Raw genomic sequence first — 22,063 nt, 5'->3', positions numbered from 1 at the left:
CTCCAACTTTGACTTCTCCATATTTATTTTTAACTAATTTGGAAAACAAATTTTTGTTACCTGACATATGCTTGCTTGCGCCACTATCGATGTACCAGACATCTTTACAATTTCCTCCGTAAGATACTAGCAGTAAGGTATCCTCCTCCAACTCTTGCTTGCGCTACTATCGATGTACCAGACATCTTCACAATTTCCTCCGTAAGATACTAGCAGTAAGTTATCCTCCTCCAGCTCTTTATCTTCACTCACCAGATTAGCATTATGTTTCCCTTCTTCTTTATACCAGCACTCACTTTCCAACTGATCAGGTTTGTGGCAGTTAAAACATTCAAAGTAACCACGTCCTCTTCCTCTTTGATTTTCACGGCCTCGTCCTCTTAGTGATCCTCTGAAACTTTGAATCTGTTTTGTTCTGTTCCTTCCACTATTCTTACTTACATATCTTCCTCTTCCACGAGTATTTGAGTCTCTTCCACGAAAATTTCTTCCTCTTCCACGACCACGATCTCTGCTTTCTTGATTATTAAAATCATCATTTTTGCTTTTTAAAGACAACTTTGAATGGAGTGCTTGATCCAAGCTTAACTCTTTTTTATTTTTATTTAATCTTTCTTCATGAGCTTGGAGGGAGACCGTGAGTTCATCGACTGGCATGCTATCCAAGTCTTTAGATTCTTCGATAGCTACAACAATGTAATCAAATCTAGAATCCAAAAAGCGCGGAATTTTTTCAACAATACGAACATCGCTAATAGTTTCACCATTTCTTTTCAATTCATTAACAATAGATTGTACTCGAGAACAATAATCAAAAACTGATTGAGATTCAGTTTTACACATACCTTCAAATTCCCTTCAAAGAGTTTGCAAGCGAACTCTTTTTACCTTTTCATCTCCTTTGAAGGAATTTTCCAAAATTTCCCAGGCTTGCTTTGCAGAAGTAGCAGATGCTATTTTCTCCCAAGTCGCATCATATGATTGCACTCCTTGGTATATCTAAAACAAGGCTTTCTGATTCTTCTTTCTTGATTTTCTCAGATCTTCTTTCTGCACTTGTGTCAGCCTTTCTTCATCATCTACTTCAGTATAACCTTTATCAACTATATCCCATTCTTCTTGGGAACCAAGGAGAGCCTTCATCTGAATAATCCATTTTCCATAATTTTCTTTATTTAACTGGGGAACAAAAGAAGCAGGGATAGAGGTATTCATTTTGGCAGATTCTGGGCTTTGAAAATGGGATTAGTGTACAAGGCTCTGATACTAATTTTTTTTTACTGAAAGAAGAAGATAATACAAATTTTATTGATCAATATTGCTGATTTCCTTAATCAAATACAACTGAAGGTTGGAAGCAATATATAGCAAAACTTTCAAGCCTGATTTAATGTTTACATTTAATTTTCTAGACTAAATTCAACTCACTGACTCTTTGATTTTCAAGGTGAATACATGAATCTTATCTCCTTACAAATCATTCTAGAAAATCCTAGAATATAATTTATTTTTCTTGATTCTTGATGAGCAAATTAATTTAATCTAACATAAATGATAACAAAATTTATACTCCAGCAATGTGTACTTCCTTAAATCACTAATTTCTTTTACTTAATAAAACCCTAATCTATACCCTCATTGTTAACTCAATAACTTTGTTAGGGTCAGCCGTTTATTTTAAAATAGTTTAAAAACCGGGAGATGCAGGTCTTTTAGTAGTAATATATTTTTATATTATTATTATATATAATTTTGATGTATAAGTAATTAAATACTAAAATATTATATATATATATATATGATTCCATTTATATAAAAATAATATAAATATGTGGTATATAAGAATAAAAAAACGAATAATATTACATATAGAAAGTCATATAGGAATAAAAAAAATAATGATATATTTAGAAATATAGTAAGATTTAAAAGGGTGAAATCAAAGTTTGTGAAACCGTAAAGAGTGAAACCAAAGTACCCTTAAAAATGGATTCCCTTATTAATAACAATGTACAAATGATTCTAATTTATTATTTTAATAAAAAATAAAAGAGAGAAAATAGAAATATCATAATTATAATATGATTCCAGCAATCTATATTTTGTTAAAAAATAACATAAAACTCTATATGAAATAAAATTCTAGGGGTGAAACACAAATACTGCGTAACCGTACTAAGATAAACACAAGTACTCTACCAAAAAATAATTTAGAGTTCTACTCATATAGAATTATAGTCATAATACGATTTGAACAATTTTATTATTTTTAAGGGGTGAAATCAAAATATAGTGTTTATAATATCCATATTATTTTATTAAAATAAAATTCCAGCAACAAATTAAATATTCTAAATTAAAATATTTTAATTTAAACGGTCGTGGTTTATATTTTTCGAAACCTATTTAGTTGGGCCAATATATGAACCTATTTATTTTAAAATATAATTAAAAACGGAATTCAAACCAATAAAAATAATAAAAAAATGGCTTGTAAAATTCAAAAAACGGGTAAAATATAGGATTTTTTCATAAATACCCAAGTTTTACAAATTTTTTGCCAAAATACTATTACTTTTTAAAAATATTTGCAAAATGCGTGCCATCATTTTTGCAACCACGTCTGCAACTTGAAATTATAAAAAAGAATTGCAAAATTATGTTCCGTAAATTGAAATCATATTTACGGCATAAACTATAACTTAAAATGCAACCTAAAGCAGTTATACAATTTACACTAAATTACCACCTATTATGCAATATCGTATTTTTGTAAATATTTTTAGAGTAAAATAGTATTTTCCCAAATCTTTTAAGAAGTTAGTAAAACCGCAAATAATTTTACAAAAACTAGTATTTTTGGTAAATTCCCTAAAAATAATATGTATAAAATTATAATTCATATAAGAATAAAAAAATAAAAATAATAAACTTAGAGTTATAACATGTATCATAAAAGGCGGAACCAAAAAATATGTGAAACCAAAGTATAACTTAAAAAGAGATTTTGTTATTAATAAATGTATTAATTATAAATAGATAGATTTCATTAATAAAATGTAATTGAATGAAAATAGGTATAAAATTGTTCTCGAATATAGTTTGGAGAGCTAAACTGAAATTCAAATTATGTTCGAGAAATTAAAAGGTTAGTGTTGTGAAATTGAAAGGTTTGAATGCGGGAGAGAAGACGAAAATGAAGATAGGATGATTTTAACTAAGGTTATGCGTAACCGTAGATTTGTTAAAGACGTTCATGTTGTGTTGTCCGGGATAAATAAAGAAAAGTAACATGGGTCGGGTTAGGTATCCCAAATTTATTACCCAATTTTTTTATTAAATGACAGAACATATATGTAATGCGTTTTAATTCGGGGACGCATATGTATGCATAGTCCATATCATTATTAGGAAATTGAGTAATTAGTTGACACATAAGCATTTTTTGAGAAAGATTTGGGTAAAAATATTTGAGTTCTCTAGCATTTTTCCAGTAATATATAATTTTTTCTAAAAAAAGGTTTCTTGAAAGTAATTAAGGCAATTTAAATATATTTAGCAAGCATTGTACGATAGGCTAATTATCAAATTTTCAATTTGGAGTAGACTTTTTTTAGCGACTTTAATATAAGTTAAATTATAATATAGTAAAATTAAGTAATTTCAGTAAGTACAAACCGACTACCAAACTTTTGATGTTTCGTCTATCATAATATAGTATAGATTTTCTAAAAAAAAGTTTTTGAAATTAATTAAGTAAAGACATTTAGGTAAATTTAGCAAGCATTGTACGATCGACCAATTATCAAATTTTCAATTTGAAGTAGTCTTTTTTAACGACTTTAATATAATTTGATTTAGAATATACTAAGATTAAGTAAGGGTGATTAAGTAAGGGTAATTAAGTAATTTAAGTAAGTACCGACCGACTACCAAATTTTTAATATTTCGTGTATTATAATATATTATAGATAATTCTGCAAATATTTTGAGAAATTAAAAGTTAGGGCTCACAATACAAGGAGAAATGACAATTGTGATAAAAGTTAGTAAATTTGTTTCGAAAAGCTAATTTCCTAACAGAAAATAATGATTCTTTCTCATATTTTGTGAAACATCTATTCTGCCATAAACACTGAATACTTAATTAAATTATTTCCTGCGTGTCATGTCCTTATAAAATTAAGCTCAAACTACTAAGATGATCAGGTATTGCATATTGTTTCGCATCTATACTAAATTATATTAACAGGAATAGGCTCTTAGATATATCTTTTTTAGTTTTATTAAATAAATAATGTGATACACCTGCTTACACTACAAGAAATAGAGTCATTTCCAACCGCACAATACTAACCGAACCAATATATAAATGGGAAAAAAACGACTAACATTTACAATCAATCGGAATTACAAAAGAAATGATGATTGATGTCCAGAATCGGCGGCTAATCTATTTTTACCAACCGATTATTATAATCGCAGTCAATTTTGGTTGTCTAACCATTGACACATCTTATTCCAACCAATTATATCGAAAGTTGAGCAGTTGTTATTGCTAAAAGATAAAAAGAAAAATTATCAATTAATACGACTAAAAAGCCAAATTATAATTAACCGATCTTTGCCATGCTACCACGTCATAAAGACCGACCAACACATAGTCCGATATTTCGGTCTATATTTTGCTGCGGTTTTTTAATTATAACATTAAAAACATAAAATCCCTCACTTTCTCTACCTTGGAAATCCCTTTTTCACCTGGTTAAAATCTCTCTCTCTCTCCCCCTTCTCTAATTAGCTTCGGAGACTTTGTCTCTATGTCTCTTGTACCCTCTCTTTCTTTCTCACTATTTCAATTAAGGATTATATATGCTTGTTTTAAGAATTTAAAATTAGATATATTTATGTTAATGAATGTAAAATTCAACCAAAAAAGTAAACAACAATTAGGATTAACTGGACTGATCTGATTGCGATCTTTATTTCCTAATACCGAGCGACTTTAGACCTAAAACAACCATTCCGGCGGTCGGTAAAAGTCATGTTTCTTGTAGTGTAAACTATTGAATTGCTAAAGTACTATTCTTCGTATACTACAAAACTCGACCACAACTTCTTCTAAATAAACTTAGTAGATCATCTAAATTTTTTAAGAAATGTTATATACCCAAAAAAAAATCAAAAACTTTCACAAAATGACACTTGTCATCTTTTTATTCGCGGGATTTATATTAATAAACGAGGGTCCATTTAATTTATCAGTAAATATCGAATAACATGATGACAACTCATCATTCGGTTCGGTTTGGGGAACGATTTTTGTAAACGTAGTATTTTTCTTAATATTTTTATTATCCGATACTTTTGATTCCCTTTGTTGCATTTTTTCTTGATTAAGTCATGGACATAATTTAGGAATATTTAATTTATTGATTACAATTCCTAGGATTCTTAAAAATAGTTGGATCCTGAAATTTTTAGGTATATAGCAGCTACAACTCTTCACCAGTGATTTAGCAAAAAAAAATTGTTCGCCTTAGTGCTCTCTAGAATCAAATTCTACCTTCTACTAAAAAAAATTTCCAAAGATATAGCAAAGAAGTAGAAGGTCATAGGTTTACTGGTGAAAGTGTTTTAGAGAAGACATATACCGTATGCTAAAAACTAGTTGTAGGCCTCGCTAACAGTTGCAGATTTACTATGTCTCTATATTCTGACCAAAAAAGTACTGGAATGGTGAGTGCATGGCTCGGGCCTATATTTTCCTCATGCAAAGACGAAGATAGTGCTTTTGACCATTTATATTTTATAACGATGACCTTGACCAAGATATAACTTATCTTGAAGTGGAAAACTGAAACACCACAAAATTTACTTTATTTGAATTAAACATTGAGATATTACTTTTTTAAATAAAACAACTTAGATTTCCAGGACCTTCAAGCCATATTAGTACATAAGTTTCAACATATTAGTGCAAACATTAAAACGAAATGGTCCTGACCAACTTAAACAAAACAATTAAACCTGGTACATACTATACCAATACTACAAACTTCAAAAAATTTAGTCATTTGTAGATTCCTAAGAAAACAAGTCCATCCAAAGCTTGATGCTCCATTTTCTCCATTCTTCTTCCTTTAGTTGATCCCTTACTTTTATCGAACTTGGTTGAACAAATAGTATAATCGATGTGAGCGAAAAAAGCGTAACAAGTTTTACTATACGGAGCATAGATTCGGAAAGAAAGATAATATGAAGAATGAAAATAATAATAAAGGCAAAATGTACGCACTTATCAGATAAGATAATACTTACACAAAATACTCTAAATGAGTTATCAAGTATTTCTTGAGCAAATTTAATATACATTTCTTTGCTAACGAAGACCACGAAACTGAGTGATCCTTCGATCATTTAGGACTAAATTTCTGTATTCTTTCAAGATTACCCAATACTACCCTTCCATCGCCATCTTCCAAATACCAGCGTACTATTTAACTTTTATATATATATATATAGGGCTTTACTCCGTTGAGAACCATCTTATACGGAGAACCGTGGAGAACCATTGTTTTTATTATAGAATCTCATCACAAATTGTAAAATTTTATTTAAAAAAATATAAAATTTGATGCTAATCTGGAATAATAAATATAATAAAAAAATTAACAATTAAAATTTGATAAAATTACTTGATTTTAAATTTGATTCTACAGTGGATTAATTTTTAATAAGTGTGATTCTAATATGATTCTGCTATTGAACCAATTTAAACTTTTTTATTAATTTCAATGATTTTTTAAATAAAAAATTGTGTAAATTCAATTTTTAACTTGATAATTAAAATTTATAACTATATATGATGAAAAATAAAATATATTATATTTTTTAAATAATATTTCTCCACGATTCTCTATATAAGAGGGTACTCCATAGTGTGCTACCCTATATACATATATTTATTTATTTATTTATTTATTTATTTAATATTATTAACTAGATTAGTCATCACTAAATAATCCTTTTATTGACACATTTAAATATAAGACCAAATGTTATTGAACCTGTAAGGATTTTTGCTGTAGTGGTGTTAGCTATAATCATTAGCTATATTCAAAATATTTTTTATTTATTTTAAACATTCAATTAAAATAAATTTAAGTTAGTTTTATTCAATACAATTGAAAATAAAACATGTATTTAATAAAAAGATATTCAATAAAAATATTTATATATTTTCATATTTATGTATATATTATAAATAAAAAAATATTACAATTATAAATATGTAACATATTTAAAAATAGAAAAAATAAAATTAACAAACATTACTTATATAAATTCTAAAATATATAATTAAAATATAGTTTATTATATCAGATTTTAAAATTTGTGTTAACAATTAAATAATATGTAAAAATGATTTGAAGTGATATGTTATATTTTTAAAAAATAAAAAGAGCATATTATGTTAGGTTTACAAGAAATTTTAAGCATGAAAATGACGTGGATTATTTTAGATGATGGGAACAGAGTCAACAAATGTAGCGTGCCCTTTTTACGTAATCTAAAATTATATCTAACAGGAGCATCGGTTGGAGTGACCAATATTTTACATATTAGTTATATTTTATTGCCACTTAGATATTATTGCTAACAGGTGAGAAGCGTTGAAGATGCTCTTAGTAGTTTGTTTGGAGTCTGGTGAATAAATCGTGGAGAAAAATCAGATGCACTTTCCTGGTTTGTAGCTGTCATTTGGTTTGTACTTAGTTTTATAAGTATCTCTCTCAGAATTGTAATATCTATTCAGTTATCAGTATAGTAAGTCAGTTTTTTTCTTATATTTAACATCTGGTATCAGAGCTTCACTCGGTCATATACCATTCCACCACACTACCAAACAGCTATGAAGACCAACAAGGCAAAAAAGAGTTCTTTTGTCCTAAGCTACTCAATGTTAACAAAAGCCAACTACACGGTATCAACATGAGCTATGAAAATGTGTGTCTTTATACAAGCCCATGATATGTGGGAGGCTGTCGAGCCCAAGGACCCCAAGGCTGTTATGGAAGACAAGGTGGACAAACGAGCTTTGGCCATTATATATCAGGAAATTGTTGAAGATTTATTGTTGTCAATAGCAGATAAAATGACCTCAAAAGAAGCATGTGAGGCGATAAACAAGTGCATCTTGAAGCAGACAAAGTGAAAAAGGAAAAGGCTCAAACACTTAAAGCCGAATTTGAGTCTCTTACAATGAAAGAAACAGAGCATCTAGAGGATTTAGTTGGAAAGATGAATGGATTGATGACCAATATCCAAGCTTTAGAAGAGAAAGTAGAGGAGGCGTATGTCGTCAAGAAGCTTTTGAGAGTTGTACCTGCGAAATTTCTTCAAATTGCTTCAGCCATTGAGCAATTTGGAGACTTGGAGAAAATGTGTGTAGAAGAGATTGTAGGTTCCCTCCAGGCGCATGAGGAGAGGATACACAGACAGACTAAAGCAAACAATGGACAACTCTTGCTTACTGAAGAAGAGTGGACGCGACATGATGGTAATGAGACTAAATTGCTACTCACAAGGGATGAGTGGCTTAAAAGGAAAATAAAGAAGGAATAGGGGCAACGGAGATTATCACAGCAAAAATGGGCGTATGGTTCGTGACAGAAGCAGAGTCAAATGCTTCAACTGTCACAATCATGGGCATTTCGCTACAAAATATTGTAAACCAAGGAGGGACAGAGAACAGAGGGTTAAAGCCGATTCGACTCAAATTAATAATGATGAACCTGCTTTGCTGATGGCGGAGTTTGAGAATAGTGGTGATGGAAAAATAATATTGTGCAACGGTGGAAGTAGTACTGACAAGCTAGTTGTCATGAGTAACGAAGACAACACGTGGTATTTAGACAACAATTCCAGTAACCACATGACTAGGCATCATGAAAAATTCAAAAACTTGAACGAAAGCATCACATGCCAAGTAAAATTCAGGGACAGGTCTTTAGTGCATATCAAAGGCAAGGGTTCTGTAAAGATGGTGTGTAGAAATGGCGAAGAACATGAGCTAAAGGAGGTGTATTATACAAACTCTTCAAAGCAGCATAAGGAGGTGTATTATACAAACTCTTCAAAGGCAAGGGTTCTGTAAAGATGGTGTGTAGAAATGGCGAAGAACATGAGCTAAAGGAGGTGAATTATACAAACTCTTCGAAGCAGCATAATCAGTTTGGGGCAGCTGTTAGAGGAGGGAAATAGAGTTGTTCTTGATGGTGATATGTTGTGGGTCTACGCTGCAAACAGAAAGCTTCTCATCAAATTACAGAAGGCTTCTAACAGGTTGTATAAGATGTGCATCAAAGGGGCCAGAGGTAAATGCTTGTTGACAAAAATAGAAGAGGAAACTGTTAGTATTTGTGCCCCAAAGACAACACTATTATGTTTAAATTATGAAATAATTGGATTATTAATTATGATTCTATGGATTATTCTTTAGTAATTTATGATATCTTTATTTTCTGTGATAAAATGTTATATTAATAAATGTCCTTGGAATATGATATGTAAATCTATATCTCTAAGTACGTGACTTAGAAATGAGATTATAAGAATGGTATTGATATTCCTACAGGTTCCTAGCCAAGTATTATTGTTAAGGGACGATAATAAATACATTGAGACTAGTGTGTTTGTTGTCTGATTATCACATCTCATTGATCATAGGTATGGTGATACCAAAGTCAAAACACAGGCACATATATTAAATACGTGGTGCTGGATTGACCCGTAGTGAGTACTACATGTTTAAAGTGTCATAAGTTAATCTCACAGTGATAATGATGTATTGGTCCTTTGACCTGAAATCAATATATTTCCATACAAAAATTAATATACTTTGATACTATTGAAAGTTATCCTTGACCGGGTAATAATAAAAGTAGACATTGGGTATATTATGAATCGTATGAGAAATATGAATGATCTAGATGGGATTTAGCCCTCCTTTATTAAAGGAGTGATATTATTGGCCTCTTGATTGAGTAAGACTATAAAATGTATGGCCGTGCTCAAATAGTGATTTGTTTAATAGTTTACTCATTGATCTAGGAAATAAGGATTAAACGCTTGCAAAGGATGACACAATGCATGCCTCGAGTTTGATCTATAATATAAGGCTAAAGGGATTATATTACATTGTACATTATTCACGAAAGGTTTAATTAAATTTATCAATTATTATTATTACCTGGGTAGAAATGATGTATTACTAGATGCCACCCATTGCTTATAATTTTATTATTAGAAAATAAAATTATTGCCAACGTAATAATAACCTAAAGGGTCACACACAAAGAACGTTTAAAACGGAGTGTTATTTAAATTATGAATTTAAATATTTTATTGTTAATTCGATTTTAATTATATAATTAATTAAGTGAGACTTGATTAATTGTATATATATTAGAATTCGAATTTTATAATAATATAAACCCAAAATCAGAATGGGTCCTTTTAGAAGCCCATTAAGATTAGGGTTAGGCCCAAATCTTGTCTCCCTATACATACATTAAGATGTATATTTTTAGGGTTTAGTTGACACATCACGTTTTGAGAAAACCCTAGCAGCTCTACATCTTAGAGAGGCTAGAGAGAGAGAAAAGAGGTAACCAAATCGGCTAGTACCGGCTCCGGTGATCGTTGGACGATCGGGTATTTGTGTGGATACCTTGGAGAGCAAATCTTCGAAAGGAGGGCTGTTGTGTTGGTTCATCAAGATCTGTACATTCATCACAATCGGAAGAAAAGCTTTATTAAGGTAAACATCTAATCTCCAAATTAAATGTCTTATTTCGCATAGATCCTGCGTTTGGGGTTTCGTTTTTCATATTTATTTTTAATTTTTCCGCTGCGTTTGTGCCATTAATACCTACAATGGCATCAGAGCTACTTGCGAAACGTTTTAATTCGGTTGTATGTTTACAATTTTGATATAAGTGAGCTTGTATATAATTTTTGGTGTGTGTATATGCCTGTATATATGATTTTGAATATATATATATATATATATAATATTCATGATGTATTTTATAATCATGTGATAATTGTATGTATCATTGTGTGAGTATATATGATATACTTTATTTTTATTATAGAGATTGTATATGATGCAATTTTTGAAAAAAGTTGAACAGATTTGGTAAAATCTGTGTCCAATGTTCGATTTTTGCAAACGATATGTATTTTCCGACTGGAATCGGGTCACTGAGCAAGACTGACAAATTCAGGTTCACGTCTTTAAGCCATTGGATGTCGTTACAGGCCTCAAAACAACGATTTTTCTTTTTTAGAAAGCTGGTTTTAATTTTCTGAAATTTGGTAAATATGTTGTGTTTGATTATATAGTCTGAACTATGATATGTGATACCATGTTAAGATTATAAGTCTTTTGTTATGTGTCATGTGATATCATGGTGTATGGTTATGGCCTTAAGACCCTTTAGTTAATGGTTTTTATTTATGGTTTTGGTTTCTAAATACGACTTGCATGTCGTTTCTTCTTTGTAATTCGTTTATCTCGAATGTAACTCGAGTTTTCTTATGTAAGTACAGTAGTATAGGTTATTTTAATGTAATGTACTTCAAGGAGGCATGATCCAAGAGGAGAAGTAGCAATCGAGACAAGAAGAATGAAGACTTGTAATTTTAATTATATTTATATTATTCACCATAGATTGACCTTGATCCTTTCATTAGCTTGAAAGGATCACATAGGATAAAGGCCATAACCAAGCACATTTACATACCGCATTTTACATATTGATGTATGAATCTATGTATAGAATAGCTAATGATTCATACTTTAATTAGATTAATCATGCATGAATATATGTATTAGATACGTCACCAATGTCATGCCATGCCTGCTAAACAAGATAAAATATGTAACGACTCAAGATTTTATATTTTAAAATTTACAAACGATTATGAGATTCATGTATTTATGAAACACGAAATGAAATACGAATCTTTTTTATTTCCGACATGGGGCGATTTTGTCAACAACGGGTTCATTAAACTTTTAAGGTTGTGGGTTTTAAGCGAGACCGATGTGACTCCTCCACTACCTGGAAATCAAACCATTGACGAGTATTGATTTGAAGTATTTTATTCAAGGAAAAATTGGGAATCTCTTTATGATGGGTATCATGATCGTTATATTACTTACAAAACCCTAATGTTTATATTAAGTTGTTTAGATGCTTTCCAATATGTCCAACGCTTTAACCCCTAGATCCATAAAGAGTGGGTTTGCCAGAGCGAAGTACTCACATCTATCATGGGACGACGTGTTGAAGTATATGATACTTTTTAGACCTTTGGGTTTGACTTAACTAAGTTACCACAATAGGATTGTGAACTTATAGGCATAGAGTTTAGTGAGATTCATTGGATAAATATGAATAAATGTTATTCCACTTAACTATCCGAGAGTTATATAGTTGATATAATTGACAAATTTTGTCTACCTTATTGAATCATGTTTTAGGAGTAAAGCCAAAGCTGAACTAAAACGTTGTAAAATTTGGATCTTGGCTCACTAGAAAGTATATAGAAGATATTCTTTCCGAATTAATAGTTAGGGCTATTAATTTGATAAAATAGTAGGAGATATATATTTTGAATATATATATATAATCACTTGAACATAATTTAATAATCATCTGTAGATTAATTTATCTTATGCACTTAAACATTGTAGATATCAAAATGACAAACAATTCAAACAACTTCTTTGTGCGATCAGTTCTTGAGAAGGACAAGCTGACAGGAACAAACTTCTGTGACTGGCAGAGGAACTTGTGGATTGTCCTCAAACAAGAGCGCAAGCTCTATGTAATTGATATCCCTCGCCCTGCACCGCTCCCTGAAGGAGCATCCCGTGCTTAACATAATGTTTATCAGAAACATATCGATGATGACATGGATGTTCAATACTCATGTTAGCGACCTTGAGTGCTGAACTTCAGAAACAACATGAGAATATGGATTCTTATGATTTGATTGAGCACCTTAAACGTATGTTTGAAGGACAGGCTCGTCAGGAGAGGTTTGATACTTTTAAATCATTGCATGCATGTAAGAAGGGAGAACGTGATCCGGTTGGACCACATGTTCTAAGAATGATAGGGTATATGGAGTACCTTTCCAAGTTGGGTGCCCCAATTGCTATGGAGCACCAGATTGATCTTATTTTGTAATCTTTAAATAACGACTCTCAATTTGTGATGAATTACAATATGAATTAGATAGATAAGAGCCCTACCAAATTGTTGGCTATGTTGAAAACTGCTGAGACCAATGTTCAAAAGGCGTCCCCCGCTCCCATGTTGATGGTGAATAAGGGGAAGTCCAATGGAAAGTCAAGAGGAAGATGGGATCTAATTCTAATGCCAATCCGAAACCTGTTCCGACCAAGGCTTTGAATCCTAAAGGTGGTGTTCCAAAGGTTGGTGATTGTCACTATTACAAGAAACCAGGTCATTGGAAGAGGAACTGTCATGCTTATTTGGAGGATCTGAAGAAGAAGAAGGCTGCTCTTGCTGTTTCTGATTCATGTATTTATATTATAGAAGTCAAATTGTCTACTTCTAAAAATTGGGTATTAGATACTGGATGTAGTTCTCACATTTGTATAAATGTGCAGGAATTACAGGGAAATAGGACATTGACGAAGAAAGAAGTCGACCTACTAGTTGGAAATGGAGCAAAGGTTGCTGCTTTAGCTGTAGGGACTTATCGTTTATCGTTGCCCACTAGGCTTTTTTAGAACTAGATAACTGTTTTTACGTGCCTGCGATTTGCAGAAACATTATTTTGGTTTTTTGCTTGGACAAGAAAGGTTTTTTGTTTTTGATTCAGAACAATAGTTGTTCCTTTTCATTCAATAATGTTATCTATAGGGTTGCATGTTTGTTTAATGGTTTATATGTTCTTGATTTAGATACTCCTGTCTATAACATAAATAATGATAATAAACATATTAAAATGAAAGACTCAAATCAAACATACCTTTGGCATTGTCATTTAGGTCACATAAATGAGAAACACATTTCCAAATTACATAAAGATGGTTACTTGGATAAGTTTGATTTTGAATCATACGAAGAATGCAAATCTTGTCTCATTGGCAAAATGGTTAAAGCTCCTTTTACCAGACAAGGTGAAAGGGCCACCGAACGATTAGGACTTATACATAGTGATGTATGTGGTCCAATGCGTATGATGGCAAGAGGTGGCTTTTATACTTCATTATATTTATTGACGATTTTAGTAGATATGGATATGTGTATCTTTTGAAGAACAAATCCGATTCTTTTGAAAAGTTCAAAGAATACAAGGCCGAAGTGGGAAAGCAAATAGGAGAAAGTATAAAAGTTCTACGATCAAATCATGGAGGAGAATACTTAAGCCTCGATTTTAAAGGTTTCTTGAAGGAGTGTGGTATCGTATCACAACTTACTCAACCTGGAACGCCTCAATGGAATGGAGTTTCTGAAAGGAGAAATCGTACCTCGTTGGACATGGTGTGATCGATGATGAGTCTAGCAGATCTTCCAATGCGTTTCTGGGGTTATGCTCTAGAAATGGCTGCATATACACCAAACCGAGTTCCAACTAAATCGGTTCACAAGACTCCATATGAGATATGGACTGAGAAACGTCACAACTTGTCTTTTATGAAAGTATGGGGATGCGAAGCGTTTGTGAAACACTTGGTGTTTGACAAGCTGGGACCAAAATCAGATAAATGTTATTTTATGGGATATCCTGAAGAAACTAAAGGGTATAGTTTCTATAATCCTAGAAATGGCTGGGGTTATGCTCTAGAAATGGCTGCATATACACTAAACCGAGTTCCAACTAAATCGGTTCACAAGACTCCATATGAGATATTGACTGAGAAACGTCATAACATGTCTTTTATGAAAGTATGGAGATGCGATGCGTTTGTGAAATACTTGGTGTTTGATAAGCTGGGACCAAAATCGGATAAATGTTATTTTATTGGATATCCTGAAGAAACTAAAGGGTATAGTTTCTATAATCCTACCGGGAACAAAGTGTTTGTTGCTCGAACTGCTGTATTTCTTGAAAGAGAGTTGCTTTCTAAGAAACTTAGTGGGAGGACTATAGATCTCGATTAAGATCGAGTTATACAAAATAACATTAAACCAGAGTTGGAAAGTGGGCAGGAAGTACATCAAGATCTTCCTACTCGGGAAACACAGGTTGTTCGTAGATCTAGTAGGGCTCGTCATGAACCGGAGAGATATTATGGATTTCTCTTTACTCAAGATGATGATGTAATGCTCATAGATAATGATGAGCCTCTTACCTACCAAGAAGCTATGAACAGTCCAGACTCCGAGAGATGGCTAGAGGCCATGAAATCTGAAATGGAATCCATTTATCAAAATAGAGTATGGACTTTAGTTGATCCACTTGAAGGAGTAAAACCTATAGGGTGCAAGTGGGTTTTCAAGAAGAAAAGTGACATGGATGGTAAAGTACAGACCTATAAAGCGCGACTAGTGGCAAAAGGTTTCAAACAAATTCATGGTATAGACTATGATGAGACCTTTTCACCAATTGTTATGGTCAAGTCCATCAGAATTTTGCTAGTAATAGCTGATTACTACGACTATGAGATTTGGAAAATGGATGTCAAAACCGCTTTCTTAAATGGGAGCCTTGAAGAGGATGTATACATGATACAACCTGAGGGTTTTTTCGATCCCAAGTTTGCTAAGATGGTCTGTAAGTTGCTTCGATCTATTTATGGATTGAAGCAAACTTCAAGGAGATGGAATCGTTGTTTTGATGAAACAGTCAAAGAATTTGGCTTTATTCAAAATGAAGATGAACCATGTGTTTACAAGAAGGTTAGTGGGAGCCATGTGGCATTCATAGTACTATATGTAGATGACATATTACTAATAGGGAATGACATACCTTCTCTACAGGCTGTTAAGACTTGGTTGGGAAATAGTTTCTCAATGAAGGACTTAGGCGATGCCACCTATATATTAGGGATTAATATCTATAGAGATAAATCAAGGAAATTAATCTGCCTAAGTCAGAGTACATACATTGATAAAGTATTGCATCATTTTGGGATGCAAGAGGCAAAAAGAGGATATGTCCCAATGTCTCATGGGATATTGATCTCAAAAGACAACTGCCCTAAATCATTAGATGATAAGGGCCGTATGAGCAAAGTTCCATATGCTTCGGCAATTGGATCTATAATGTATGTGATGATTTGTACTCGTCTTGATGTTTTGTACGCCTTGAGAATGACGAGCAGATACTAGTCTAATCCAGGTGAGGGTCACTGGACAGCTGTCAAGAATATTCTTAAGTATTTGAAGAGGACTAAAGATTCATTCTTGGTGTATGGAGGAGATGAGAATCTGGTTGTAAAGGGTTACACTGATGCCAGCTTCCAGACAGACAGAGACGATTCAGTATCTTAGTCAGGTTTTGTGTATTGTCGTAATGAAGGTGCTATAAGCTGGAAGAGTTCAAAGTAAGAGACAGTAGTTGATTCTACAATGGAAAGTGAGTATATTGCTTCCAGTGAAGCAGCCAAGGAGGCTATTTGGATACGGAAATTCATAACGGGACTTGGTGTGGTTCCATCGATCACAGATCCAGTTGATCTTTACTGTGATAATAATGGAGCTATCGTGCAGGCTAAAGAACCAAGGTCCCATTCCCAGACAAAGCATATACTTAGGAGATATCACCTTCTTCGAGAGATTAATGAAAGAGGAGATATACATATATGTAAAGTGCATACTGATGATAATGTTGGTGACCCACTGACTAAGGCTTTGTCGCAGCAAAAGCACGAAGGTCATACTAGTTCCATGGGTATTAGATACATGGGTGATTGGCTCTAGTGCAAGTGGGAGATTGTTAGTATTTGTGCCCTAGAGACAACACTATTATATTTATATTATGAAACATTTGGATTATGAATTATGATTCTATGGATTAATCTTTAGTAATTTATTATATCTTTATTTTCTACGATAAAATGTTAGATTAATAAATGTCCTTGGAATATGATAAGTAAATCTATATATCTAAGTACGTGACTTAGAAATGAGATTATAAGAATAGTATTGATATTTCCTAAAGGTCCCTAGTCAAGTAGTATTGTTAAGGGATAATAATAAATACATTGAGACTAGTGTGTTTATTGACTGATTATCACATCTCATTGATCATAGGTATGGTGATACTAAAGTCAAAATACAGGCACATGTATTAAATACAAGGTGCTGGATTGACCCATTATGAGATACTACATGTTTAAAGTGTAATAAGTTAATCTCAAAATGATAATGATGTATTGGTCCTTTGACCTGAAATCATAATATTTCTATACGAGAATTAATATACTTTGATACTATTGAAAGTTATCCTTGACCGGGTAATAATAAAAGTAGACATTGGGTATATTATGAATCATATGAGAAATATGAATGATCTAGATGGGATTTAGCCCTCCTTTATTAAAGGAGTGATATTATTGGCCTCTTGATTGAGTAAGACTATAAAATGCATGGTCGTGCTCAAATAGTGATTTGTTTAATAGTTTACTCATTGATCAAGAAAAGAAGGATTAAACGCTTGCAGAGGATGACATAATGCATGCCTCAAGTTTGATGTATAATATAAGGCTAAATTGATTATATTACATTGTACATTATGCACGAAAGGTTTAATTGAATCACCAATTATTATTATTACTTGGGGAGAAATGATGTATTACTAGATGCCACTCACTACTAATAATTTTATTATTAAAAAATATAATTATTGCCAACGTAATAATAACCTAAAGGGTCACACACAAAAAACGTTTAAAACGGAGTGTTATTTAAATTATGAATTTAAATATTTTATTATTAATTTGAATTTAACTATATAATTAATTAAGTGAGACTTGATTAATTGTATATATAATAGAATTCAAATTTAATAATAATATAAACCCAAAATCAGAATGGGTCCTTTTAGAAGCCAATTAAGATTAGGGTTAGGCCCAAATCCTCTCTCCCTATATACATTAAGATGTATATTTTTAGGGTTTAGTTGACACATCACGTTTTGAGAAAACCCTAACAGCTCTACATCTTAGAGAGGCTAGAGAGAGAGCGAGAAAAGAGGCAGCCAAATCGGCTAGTACCGGCTCCGGTTATCGTTGGATGATCGGGCATTCGTGTGGATACCTTGGAGAGCAGATCTTCGAAAGGAGGGTTGCTGTGTCGGTTCATCAAGATCTGTACATTCATCACAATCAGAAGGAAAGCTTTATTAAGGTAAATATCTAATCTCCGAATTAAATGTCTTGTTTCACATGGATCCTGCGTCTGGGGTTTCATTTTTCATATTTGTTTTTGATTTTTCTGCTGCGTTTGTGCCATGAATCCCAACATAAACATGGTTGTGGCATATTTTCCTCGGCCATGTCAATTTCCAAGCCATGCAGATGATGTCAAAGAAACAGATGGTATATGGTTTGCCCAACCTGGTGCAGTCCAAAGAAGTGGGTAGTGAATGTCTCATATCTAAACATGCACGTCAACCATTCCCTTCCCAATCTAATTTCACTACTAAAACTGCCTTAGAATTGATACATGGGGATTTTTGCGGCCCCATTTCACCCGCTACACCCGCTAGGAATAAATACTTCATGATGTTAGTCGATGATTACACAAGAATGATATATGTTTATATGATTAAGAAAAAAGCTGAAGCACTTTCAATTTTTAAAAGATTCAAGGCTTTAGTTGAGAATGGGGCAAAGCAAGGAATACGTGTATTGCAGAATGATAGAGGAAGAGAGTTTTGCTCGACTGGATTCAACAAGTTTTGTGAGGACACTGAAATACTGACATACCACACGACACCATATTCTCCATAACTGAACAGTGTGTTCGAAAGATGAAACAGAACGGTAGTGGCCATGGCAGGAGTATGTTAAAAAAAATGTTCCATCTGAATTCTGGGGGTAAGCATTCAGGCATACAGTGCATGTTTTGAATAGATTTCCCACTCGATCCCTTTCAGGAATGACACCTCATGAAGCCTGGTTTGGTAAGAAACCTTATGTTAATTATTTACTTGTATTCAGATACGTTACTTACATAAAAATTCCTAATGTTCATGTTAGGAAATTAGATGATATAAGTAAAAAGGGCGTGCATCTTGGAAGAGAACTAGGCACAAAGGCCTACAGGCTGTTCGATCCATCTACAGGAGAGGCACATGTTAGTCGTGATGTATATTTCGAAGAAGCAAGAAGCTGGCAATGGAATAGCACTGAATTAAATATTGTCGAGTTAGGAAACTTCACAGCAGTTGGAAATGTAGCTGATGAGCAAGAAAACGTTGAATCTAAACATACATTTATATCAAGTGAAGATCATATTTTTTCAACACCACAGTCGAACAGATCAAATATCAACCAGAGTTCAAGTGTAAATCTGGTTACCTCAATCATAGGAGTCAGCCACCCGGGTACTGAAATTGGAGCTGAGACAAATGAAGGCAGCGGATCTGAAATAACAAGTGAACCACGAAGATTCAGAGCTCTCAGAGATATATATGATCAAACTGAAAAAATAGAGCTAGCAAAGGAATTTTTGTTTTTGGGTATCGATAAACCAGTCGCATATGAAAAAGCTATAAAAAATAGAGTCTGGAAGGTTTCAATGCAAAACGAGCTTGATGCTATAGTGAAAAATTACACCAGGTTGTTAACAGACTTGCCAAACGGACATAAGGCCGTCTACTTGAAGTGGGTATTTAAAGTCGAGAAAAATCAAATGGTGAGATTGTCAAGCACAAAGCCTGACTAGTCGCAAAAGGGTATGTTTAGAAACATGGCATCGATTATAAAGAAATCTTCGCTCATGTTACAAGGTTGGAAATGGTATGTTTATTATTGTCTCTTTCTACTAAAAATAGTTGGTAAGTACATCATTTTGATGTAACGCAACCAAAAGGGTTTGTGAAGCAATGACAAGAATCAAAAGTATACATGTTGTTGAAGGCTCTTTATGGCTTACGTCAGGCACCTAGGGCCTGGTACGCTCAGCTAAACAAATGTCTTCACAAATTGGGATTTATTAATTATTCATTTGAGCATGCTATCTACATTAGGAAAGATATAAATGATTTATTAATCAATGGAGTGTACGAAGATGTAAAGCATAATGTAATGTAACATGTAATCGAGGAATTATAACTCAACATGAAAACGAAAACAGATAAACAATATTAAACTGTGAAGCACAAGAACCCTACAAATGAAGACATGATAAACACAAAGAACCAAAAGATGCAATTGACTCTTTAAGTCCTCAAAACAGATCCTGGGAAGAAGTTCATTAACATGTTCAAGCAGCCATGAAGAATAAGACATCAAAGGACTTTAATCATCAGTTACATCAATTGACTTCAAGTGCTACAGATCAAGGGTTCAGTGAAAGAAGCAATAGATATTCACTAATCTGTATCATCTCAGAAACATAAGACAAATTGAATTAGGTTCTCTCAATGCTAGTTATTTGTGAACCAGACCAGTGCACCAAACATCAGTATCCAAGAAGGGATTTCAATTTAGTTACAGAATAAAGTATTGATATAGTGAAGAATGGAAAAATAGAAGCAAAAACATTCTAAGGCAGAGAAATCAGCACTCTGGTCGCCATAGAGGTGTAAGGACTTCTACAAGGAAACCCGTGTGGTCGCCAAAGGAGAGTTAGAAGAAATACTCATCCTCAGTCACCATAGAGCAATAGGCTACAGAGAATTCACCATAGAGGAACTCTCAAAGGTAACACAGGTCGCCATAGAGCAACATGCTATACAGAAGTCGCCATAGAGAAACACTCTAAGGCGACATAGGTCGCCATAGAGCAACAGGCTACACAGAAGTCTCCATAGAGAAACTCTCTAAGGCAATACTGGTCGTCATAGAGCAACAAAGGCTACACAGATCAGTCACCATAGAAGTCTGTACAAGGAATCACATTCTGGTTGCCATAGAGCACTTGTGAATGTCCAGTGAATTAAACCGCAGAAATTCAAAGATTTGTGTGGACACAAAAATGCCACATGTCCAATGAAATTGAAAGTCTACATTAGCAGCAAATTGAACACAGTTCATTTGGTTATCTTCTTCAGCTTTTAACAGAGTGTTTACGGGAGCTCCATTAAAGCACTTCATTTATTAAAGCTTGTAAACATATTATTATGCTGCTGAATTTATTGTAACTAATCAATTTATTGATTAAATTGTAGCAACCTCAAGGATTATATTAATAAAACAATATATTCCTCGAATTATTTTGTGTCTAATTTGATTCCGTACTTTTAACGAAGAACTTTTAAACGAATCGAAAAGACTTTAGGTATCGTATTCAACCCCCCCCCCCCTTCGACGATACTTTGGGACTAACAATTGGTATTAGATCTTGTTGATTGACATACAAATCAAGATCCGGAGAAAGAAATAAGTTCTTGAAAATTTCTTGAATTTTTTAATTTTCAAAAATTCTCATTTTTTGAAATTTTTGAACTTTAAATAATTAAATTCCGCCAAGATGATGAACAATCAAAGAATTGGAAGTATAAAGGTTCCCCCATTCGATAGAGATAATTACAACCTATGGAAGAAAAAGATGATGTTGTTTATGAAAGTTTCGAATCCACTTTACATTGGGATATTACTGAATGGCCCTTATATTCAGATGGAAGTAGTTGTTGAATACACAACCACAGCTGGTGTGAGAATTTCTTCCTCATCCACTCCCAGGGATTCGTCTAAATATACGGAAACTAACAAAAAGTTGATAAATCTGGACACAAGCCTTCAACTCATGATTGTGGAATCGACCGATAATGATATGAGTCATCAACTTCTAGGATGTAATAGTGCAAAAGATATGTGGAATACCATTGAACTTTTAAT

General features: G+C 32.8%; 2 protein-coding genes across 2 annotated transcripts; one reads left to right on the top strand and one right to left on the bottom strand.

The window, feature by feature from the left end:
- Window positions 1–126: 126 nt before the first annotated feature.
- Window positions 127–843, bottom strand: LOC141665070 (uncharacterized). The gene has a single exon (XM_074471053.1). It carries the CDS (start codon window positions 841–843, stop codon window positions 127–129), a length of 717 nt encoding a protein of 238 aa, XP_074327154.1.
- Window positions 844–8,662: 7,819 nt separating this feature from the next.
- On the top strand, window positions 8,663–19,946 carry LOC141665069 (uncharacterized). Its single transcript, XM_074471052.1, has 5 exons — window positions 8,663–9,145; window positions 9,248–9,415; window positions 13,715–13,780; window positions 18,171–18,367; window positions 19,220–19,946. Exons 1-5 carry the CDS (start codon window positions 8,663–8,665, stop codon window positions 19,944–19,946), a joined length of 1,641 nt encoding a protein of 546 aa, XP_074327153.1.
- The last annotated feature ends 2,117 nt before the right edge of the window (window positions 19,947–22,063 follow it).

This window comes from Apium graveolens, chromosome 6, assembly GCF_009905375.1.
Source record: "Apium graveolens cultivar Ventura chromosome 6, ASM990537v1, whole genome shotgun sequence".
Classification (NCBI taxonomy): Eukaryota; Viridiplantae; Streptophyta; class Magnoliopsida; order Apiales; family Apiaceae; genus Apium; species Apium graveolens.
Note: the sequence above shows the minus strand (reverse complement) of the source record. Positions and strands in the feature narration are given on the sequence as shown.

What these genes read in the sequence shown, in the direction of transcription:
- LOC141665070 (XM_074471053.1), bottom strand. Translation starts at nt 843, where the DNA reads ATGTGTAAAACTGAATCTCAATCAGTTTTTGATTATTGTTCTCGAGTA.
- LOC141665069 (XM_074471052.1), top strand. Translation starts at nt 8,663, where the DNA reads ATGGTTCGTGACAGAAGCAGAGTCAAATGCTTCAACTGTCACAATCAT. An exon ending in TAGTTGGAAATGGAGCAAAG is followed by an intron (nt 13,781 to 18,170) that starts GTTGCTGCTTTA and finishes GTATATTTTTAG; the next exon opens with GGTTTAGTTGACACATCACG. An exon ending in GTGTCGGTTCATCAAGATCT is followed by an intron (nt 18,368 to 19,219) that starts GTACATTCATCA and finishes ACTTGTATTCAG; the next exon opens with ATACGTTACTTACATAAAAA.